We start from the raw sequence: 9,215 nt of genomic DNA, 5'->3' as shown, positions 1-9,215 counted from the left end.
GCCCGCAACCCAAAAAAAAAAAAAAAAAAAAAAGAGTAAGATTCACTGCAAGTCCATGTAAGAAGCAGTGAGAGCCCCCCAGTTGTCCTCCCTGACTTCAAACAACGAGGCAACTGTTCCTTCTCAACCCTAGCACTACAGGTTTGAAGAGGGAAGTTTCTGGACTTGGGGACAACAGGAATAGCTAAAGGCAGAGGTACCTACTGATACTGAATCTGAAGATTAAATGAAAGTACCATATTGAGCATTAAGTCTCCCAACTTTCTTCTCAATCTGCTCCTAGAACACTGGTATAAAAAAGAATGTCGGGCTTCCCTGGTGGCGCAGTGGTTGAGAGTCCGCCTGCCGATGCAGGGGACGTGGATTCGTGCCCCGGTCCGGGAGGGTCCCGCATGCCGCAGAGCGGGCTGGGCCCGTGGGCCATGGCCGCTGAGCCTGCGCGTCCGGAGCCTGTGCTCCGCGACAGGAAAGGCCACAGAAGTGAGAGGCCCGCGTACAGCAAAAAAAAAAAAAAATGTCCTCCAGGTAAGAAAAGAGAAAAGCCATTCTGGAAAATATGACCAGCCAAGAGAAAAGACAGTAATTTACTATTCCTCAGAAAATGGCCCAGATAGATGACCTTACCTGCAGAGAGCTTCCAATCAGCTTTTCAGTGCCTTAAAGAATGAGTAACCAGCCAAAGATGATCAAACATTCGAAGAACGAACCTAATGAATGACTGAAGCTAAACAAAGGGAAAATGCAACTGGGAAGAAACTGATCAAGAAGGAAAAAAAAGCATATGCATACACACGTACACAAAAACACATTTTAATATTCTTAGAAAAAGATACTGTACCCACAAAACAAAAATGGAATGTATGAAAAAATTCATTATAAAAAGAAAGCTTTTGGAAAGTAAAAAAGATTACAGAGACAAAAATTCACTAAAAGGTTAGAAATAAAGTTGGGGAAAAAAATCCCCCCCAAAAGAGATTGAAAGAGATATTTTTTTTAAAAAAGAGAGAGAAAAGATAAAGCAAAAGATCACTCTAGGGCTTCCCTGGTGGCACAGTGGTTGAGAATCCGCCTGCCAATTCAGGGGACACGGGTTTGATCCTTGGTCCAGGAAGATCCCACATGCCACTGAGCAACTAAGCCTGTGCACCACAACTACTGAGCCTGCGCTCTAGAGCCTGTGAGGCACAACTACTGAGCCCACGTGCCTAGAGCCCATGCTCAGCAGCAAGAGAAGCCACCGCAATGAGAAGTCCGCGCACCACAACGAAGACCCAACGCAGCCACAAATAAATAAATAAATACATTTTTAAAAAAAAAAAGATCACTCTAAGTGTCCAACACTGAAATAATGAGAAAGGAAATTGGAAGAAGACATAATCACAGAAATAATTTTCTAAAAACTACACAAAATGAAAGAGTTAGCAGATTGAAAGGGCCTGCCAGTATGCAGTGCAATGGATGAACACAAACGTATCTTAAGGCATACAATAATGAAATTTTATAACCCTAGGGCTAAAGAAGATCCGAAATGCTTGGGGTGGGGGGTAGAGGGAGATGTTTCACACAAAGGATCAAAAACCAGAATGACATGGGTGTGCTCAACAGCAACACCAGAAGCCAGAGAACAACAGAGCAAATATTAAAAATTAAAAATGCTGAGGAAAAATAATTTCCAACCTAGAATTCTATATCAAGTCAAACTGTCAATCAAGAGTGAGGGCAGAAATATTTTCTTTCAGACACTGAAGTCTTAATGTCTTTTACTTTACACACATTCTTTCTCAGTAAGACATAGAAGAGTGCGTTCTACTAAAAACAGTGTAATACATGAAAAAAGAAAAGACATGAGACCAAGGAACTAGGAGATTTAACCTGAGAGAAAAATGAAACTCCCAGAATGATAATGAACAGAGACCTCCCCCAATAACTAATTCAGAATGGGGTTGGTCAGAAGGCCCCAGAAGAGATTTAACAAGAACATGAAATTCACAGAATACATAGCTTATGAACAAATGTAAATATACAACTGAGGGAGGGTTTGGCGACTACATGCAAAACTAAACAAAAATTTTTTAAAATTGTACAGGAAAAGAAAAGCAGCCAACTGTGAACAGGATGCTGAATTAGTAGAAGTTAATTACTAAGATACAGAATAAGTAACATTTAAAATACAACAAATGCAGGTACTTCATCTAACTTCTGAATCACATCTGCAAATAACTAAGGAAATTATCTACCCTACACACTTCTTATGAGACGCAAATGAGTTAGTGCTTGTGAAATCACTTTCCAAATCCATAAATTAATACATAAAAGTAATAGTATTAGTTCTATGTTTAAAAAGACACTAAAAGTGGTCTATAATATTAAATATTCTTCATTTACGTTTTTTCTTAAGGAAACTAATGACATTCCTCTGAAGAACTCTTTAAGTGGCAAGATGGTGGAAAGAGTGAAACATGGGAGTTACTAAGGAACTGAGATTTCAAGGTGACCAGATGTACTTTTTGAAGACATGCTATAATAGACGGGAAATCTGAAAAATTCCAAATCAAGACCTTAGAGATCTCAGACCAGAGCATGTCAAAACACCAGCAAAGCAGTATATTCCTTTATCAAATGCCATGTCAACCAGGCTGCCTGAGATGCAGTAAATCATACAATATAAAAATGTTAAGTTTCTCAGATACTTCCCTGGAGACGTAGCATACACTTAACAAAAGGACTGACCTGCCTTAACTTCTCGCCAACCATCTCCCCCAACCATCTCCATCCACCCACAAAACATATTCAGACTGATTAAGAATGTTCTGTAGCACAGTCAAATGGTTATGAAAAAAGAGCTATTATTAAGCACAGCATAATTTTATTTCTAAGACTTTATGATTGTCCCCACTTGTATAGTCCACATTATACCTATTTTCTTTGGCTCAAAAATTCAGTTTACATATACCTACTTTACACAAATAAAAACATAACACTTCTCTCTGAAAAAATAAGTTTTTATATATGATGTAAATAAACAATAATTTTGGTGATCATTAGCCTTGTTATCAAATACAAAATGTATCTGAAGAACACTGAATATTTACAAAGTTTTTACCATCTGACTAACACAGTAAATGCACTGTAAAGCTTAATTCGACCATTCAGGGGAGATTCGTGGAAACAGAGACATATAGAAAAACTAAAACCAAAATTTTGGATTCTTTTTTACAAAACCTGAGAAGTTGAGAAGAGTAAAGGACATGGTCTTCCTGAAGAGGGTGAGAATGAGAAGAGGGATATGAGTCTTGAATGTTTTCATTTTTGATGGAGGTTCAAATGTTAGTTTAAAATAATGATATAACATACCTTATACAGATTACTTTAAGCCTCACGATACCACAAAACAAGATTTTTATCCTGATTTTAGAGATGAAAAAACTAAGGTAAGGAGGGATTAAATAACTTGTTTAAGGTCACACAGTATGGATGGACTTAATCCAGGCAGCCTGACTTGAAACCCCAACTCTTCCCCATAATAACAGAATAGCGCCTGCACATACAGAGAGAGCATTCCATCTCCTACACTTCAGTGACTGATTTATGGATAGGCACAGAACTCAAATCAGAGTCCTTCTGCTGGAGCTGGAGGGAAATATACCCTTCAGGCCACTCAGATAACATGTGGATGGAAGTAAGGGAGAGCCTTCAGGCCATCAGCTTAAAGAAGGCCTAATAATCAATACAAGAGGATAAAACTAGGTAACAAGCAAAAGGAAACCAGGGTGTGGATGTGCACGCACACACACAGAATTGCTCAATTTCAGCTCCACGGACCCTGGTTCCCGAACTTGTTCCTTTGATTCTGTGGGCTATTTTAGGATCCTTTCTAATAATTTGAGACAATATACTGTTTTTCCATTTAATGCTATTTTGCATTGTATATCTATCATGTGCAGTTGAAAAAGTCTTCAGATTCTCTGACTACAATGTAATATTCCTAGTTAATACTAGAGCTGTGCAGCATTGGTGATACAGCGGTGTGCACAGCTGCCTTCCTAGTTCACACTAGAAATAACAAAAGGGTAGCAAGAACAACAACAGTAAATTTACCACCTAAAAATTTACCGCAGCTACACTTTAAAATAACTCTCACGTTAAAGAAAAAAATCTAAATGTAGTTAATATAATTATTCCTCAACAGAGCTGACTTAAAATGAAAAACGTATACTTAATGACAATGAAAATACTAAATGTCTAAAGCTGTGGGAAGTAACTGTATGTATTGAAGAGTAATCATAGCCTTAAATGCTTTTATTATTTAAAAAAAAAGAAAAATAAATGAACTAAGAAGCTAAGAGAAAATAAAATTAACTACAAAATGAGAAAGAAACTAAAAGATAAAACAACTAATGAAATAAAAATCAATAATAAAAATAGTAACATTTATTGTTCAAACCAAGACCTGGCTCTTTCAAACAAATTACATGTAACAACCCACTATATATATATATATATACACACACACACACACACACAGATATATATATGGTTTCTTTGTTCTTTTTCTCAGCTCACATGTATACAAATAGGATAAATTAATGAACTATCACGGACTAATCACAATTCAAGCAAAAATTAGGAATTTATTAAATTCCTAATGGTCAGAATTTATTAAATTCAAATGATGCAATGTACTTACTCTTTTTTTGATATACTAAATTTCTTTATTGTAAAAATAAAAAAGAGAGAGAGAGAGAGGGAGCACACACACACACTGAATAAAATAATGGTTCTGACAGCTATTACTCGAAATGCACCTACCAATATGCACTTGGTAAGTACCAAAAACCTCATTTGAGTTTTCATGGGAAGAAAAAAAAAAATGATATGGATAGTCCTAAAAATTATACCTTGCTTGAAGAAGTTGCCCCTTCTAAAGGGCAATTTCAGCAATAAAGATCAAATGCCTTGAACAAATGCATATCTTTGGTTCTAATGATTCCTTGTCTCTGATAAATTTCTAAGAACTGGAGAAATATAACAATTTGCATGCCCGGATTTTGACAGCAATAGTATGTTTAATAGTACCACCAAACTGCAAACTAACTGCAGTTGACCACTGAACAACACAAGTTTGAACTGTGGGAGTCAAATTATCCATGGACTTTCCTCAATATAGTAAATACTGCAGTACACCATCTGCAGTTGGTTGACCCCCCACACCTAACCGTGGATGTGGAGGAATGGCGATTTCAGAGGGGCGTACAAATGAAAATGGACTGCCCAGAGCACCTGCACCCTTATCCCACACGTTGTTCAAGGGTTGGCTAATCCTTCACTCCTCTGCATCTAATCCAGTTGGCTCCATCTTCAAAGAACCGGATATCTAGAGTCTGGCAAGTCTTCACCAACGCCAGTGCCGCCACCCTGTCCAAGCCATTGTTATCTCTTGCCAAGAGTTTTTGCATCTTTGCTCGACTCTTGGTCTCTAGGGTCTACTCCCACACAGCGGCCAGAGCAATCCTTTAAGAGCCTAAGTCAGGTTACGTCAATCATCTCAAAAAAACTCTCTAATGCATCCCCATCTCTAAAACAAAACTCTAAAAACCAGGTCAATGGTTATGAGGCATTTAATGAGACTGCCCCACCCCACTCCTCTCATCTTCTACCACCCTCTGCACTCCAACTACACTGGTTTCATAGCTGTCCCCAGAACACATCAGGTACATCCATTACAATCACACCTTTGCACCTTTCTAGTTACTGTTCTTCTGCCTGGGTTTGCTTCTCCCCTAGAGAACCTTCATGGCTTACTCCCTAAGTCTCTGCTTGAATGTCACCTTATCAGAGAGGTTATCCCTAAAACCCTATTTAAAATAGGGACAAATCTCCACCCCACAATCTCCATCTACCTTTCCACTCCATTTTCTCCATCACATTCTACACCCTCTGACACACTATATATCTTACTTGTTTGTTTACTGTCTCCCCCAAGTAGAATATAAGGCCCATGAAAGCACGGAGCTTTCTTCACTTCTATATCCTCAGGACAGTGCAAGGCAAAGGTGGTCTTCATTAAATATTTATTGAATGAATTCTGGAGTAGCAGGCAGTCATTAAAAATAATGCTGTAAAAAAAAAATGATAGAAGAAACTGATGAAGTAGAAAGAGCATTTTATCAAGGAATATGTAACCCATGGATCAAAGAAGAAATCACAAGGGAAATTAGAAAATATTTTTAACTGAATGTTAACAAAACACTTCAAAATTTGTGGCATTCAGCTAAAGCCAATTCTTGGAGGGAAATCTGTAGCTTTAAAATCTTTTATTAGAACATCAGTAAGGTTTAAAATCAAAAGAATATACAAGAATGACTTTCAAATTTTCTATCTAAGACATATATATGGAAAAAACAGACATCAGCATTTTATTCTGCTTATTTCTCGTGGTAATATTACAAATGATTTGCAATTGCTTATATGTGCCTTTCTGTATTTTCCACATTTTAGTTTTGTCTAATGAACACATATTATTTTAATAAAAAACATTTTAAACAACTTCTTTTCCTTGTGCTTTAATTGTAATCGCTGGCCTCCTACTCTGCCTGTATCTTAAATTTCTTGCTCCCCGGGGTTCCATGCTTGCTCCTCAATTTACATCCATCCCTCAGAATCTTACCCACTGTTCAGCTTCACTTATGATCTGCAAACTGACCATTTCTCAATTTTTTGTAATGTCCTAAATTAGAGACTTACAGTTCCAATTGTTTAAAAGATGCTTCTAGATGGAAATCCTCAAAATTTAACAAGCCTAAAAGGACTCATTATCATTTCCTAAAACTTGTTCTTTTCTTTATTTTTAATATTGGTTAATGACAACACTACACACCCCCGTTCTCAATTCTATCAGTTGTGTATTAGAAATCTCAATCAAATCCTCTTCCTCACCTATGCCATGATTTCAATTTAGGCATCTTCCACCAATTATATTCTAATAGAGTCCTAGCTTAACTTCCTGCTACCACTCTCCCACTCCTAACAAGCAATTTAATCATCATCAGGGCAACTGTATACAGCTTTGAAGGCTGCCATCATATAAACTATGATTGTAATGGTGCCCCTGGCCTGATCATGCTACCACCCTGCTTTAAAACTTGGTTAAGTAAAACAAACTTGTAGCACTGTAAAATCCTTCAACAACTGGTTCAAGGTTATTCTTCTAGCTTCATGTTCTCATCCATCATTCCTCTTTGCACCCTACAATCCAGGCACACAACTTTTCAAGATTCTGTATCAAAGCCAAGGCTTTTGTGGATTCTTCCTTAGTCTGTACTGTCCTCCCTGCAGAAAACTTCTAAATCCTTCAAAACACAGTTCAAATGTTATCTTCCTCTGTGAGGTATTCTTAGACTGCTCTAGTATTGATACCTCAACAAAGTATTTTGTTAACAGTCCTACTTATTATTAGCACCTGTTACAAGTGTATAATCATCTCAAATTCAACTAAGAGCTGAGCAAGAACAGCAAGAAGCCCCATGTTTGTACCCCTGACAACTACAATGCCCAGCCCCTAGGAGGGGGCTCAATTCATGTTTACTTCAACAATCCTTAACACCTACAATATTACAACTTCTTCAAAGTAAATAAATAATGAGTTCAAAAATATGGTTAGAACAATTGTATGTTTAGCTGGTCAACCTAAGTCTATACTCAGTGTGGCCACAGGTGATCCCTGCCTCCTGATATTTACACCTTTCTGTCATTCCCTCCCCCTTGAGTATGAGCAGGACCTGTGACTTGTTTATAACCAATGGAATGCAGCAAAGGCAATGGGCTCTGTGTGATTACATGTACATATTTACATAAGAGTGTAGCACCAGCCCATCTTGCTAGTCTCTCCTTTGCTGGCTTTGAAGAAGCAAGTTGGCAAGATCTTAACAACCATGAAGAAATGAATTCTGCCAGCAACCTGAGGGAGGGAGCTTGAAAGCAGACCCTTCCCCAGCCCAGACTCTAGATAAACAACCCAGTCCTGGCCAATACCTTGATTGCAGTCTTGCCGAGGACCCAAACTAAGCTGCACCCAGACTCCTAACCCATAGAAACTGTGAGATCATAAAGATGTGTTGCTTTAGGCAGCTAAATTTGTAGTAATTTAATAAGCAGCATAGAAAACTATCCGCAACTGAATACTATCAAACCTAAGGTATTTCTGAACACTTTTTTTTCATACAAAGGCCCCTATTTCTAAACACTTAAATAAACGTAGAACAAATTTAATTCATTAATAACATCAGTCAAGTACATACATGCAAAATTAAAACATTTAGGAGGTACTGTGCTACAAAAAGCAGTTCCTATACTTCTTTTTTAACTCATTTGCTAAAATACCCGGTTGTACATATACCCAGTATATACAGTAAGTATAACATTAAGGCAATTCTTACAAAAACAAGATAAATAATAAACTGAAAAAAACTGGTATCTAATTAGTGGTATTGGCAACCAGAAAATAAATAAGAACCTACTTACTTGTTACCAGGCAAAGCAATCAAATTGGAGGCAGACGAAGGACTTGCTGTAGACACTACCTGTGAGTAAAACAACAGAGCTCTTTCTGGCTACGTGGACAGCAAGGCATCAAAAGTACTTAGGTCAGGCAGCTCTCACATCAGATAATGCCCAGTGCAACACAAACCACTCCTCCCTCTGGCACACCTTCCACCTTGCAGTCAAGAAAACTCAAAATACTCCCAAAGCAAAGACTTCCATGGCAGAGTCCACACCTTAGCATAACAAAGCATACAACACAAGGTATCTCCCTAGAGTGTTTAAAGATTATGTGAGACTACAAGTGAGAAACATTAACCATCAGAATTCTTGCGGGCTGCTTTTTTGTGTGTGTGGGGGGGGACGGGATAGTGGTTAGAAGAGTCATTTTTCTTCAGAAGAAGCAGATATTTCTCTTCTACCACCCCATAAAAGCCTTCAATTGAATAAAAGAACATTCAGGAATAGAAAGTAGATTAATCACAATATCCCCAGTTCAAACATTTTAGCACTAGATACTGGTAAGAAGTAGTGACTGAGTACAATTCAATAGTTAATTAATGCAGATAATCTAACACCTGAAAACCCACATCCATCTTGAAGATTAATAAGTCTGCCAAAAGTATAAATTTTATTTAACATATTGTTTTAAGTGATAACCTAAACTCCTTCAATAA

The 9,215-nt window shown here is 37.6% G+C and overlaps 1 protein-coding gene across 1 annotated transcript in view; it reads right to left on the bottom strand.

Moving 5' to 3' along the window:
- The window catches only part of ZNRF2 (zinc and ring finger 2), a 93,401-nt gene extending 84,832 nt beyond the window's left edge, over window positions 1–8,569 (bottom strand). The window contains exons 1-2 of the mRNA XM_024754997.1: window positions 8,521–8,569; window positions 5,959–6,116 (exon numbers count right to left, since the gene is read on the bottom strand). Coding sequence (XP_024610765.1) covers window positions 5,959–6,064 — 106 coding nt within the window. The 5' untranslated portion in view covers window positions 6,065–6,116; window positions 8,521–8,569. The remainder of the gene's footprint in view (window positions 1–5,958; window positions 6,117–8,520) is intronic.
- Window positions 8,570–9,215: the final 646 nt, after the last annotated feature.

The sequence above is a fragment of the Neophocaena asiaeorientalis genome, unplaced genomic scaffold, assembly GCF_003031525.2.
Source record: "Neophocaena asiaeorientalis asiaeorientalis breed wild unplaced genomic scaffold, Neophocaena_asiaeorientalis_V1.1 scaffold36, whole genome shotgun sequence".
In the NCBI taxonomy this organism is placed as follows: domain Eukaryota; kingdom Metazoa; phylum Chordata; class Mammalia; order Artiodactyla; family Phocoenidae; genus Neophocaena; species Neophocaena asiaeorientalis.
Note: the sequence above shows the minus strand (reverse complement) of the source record. Positions and strands in the feature narration are given on the sequence as shown.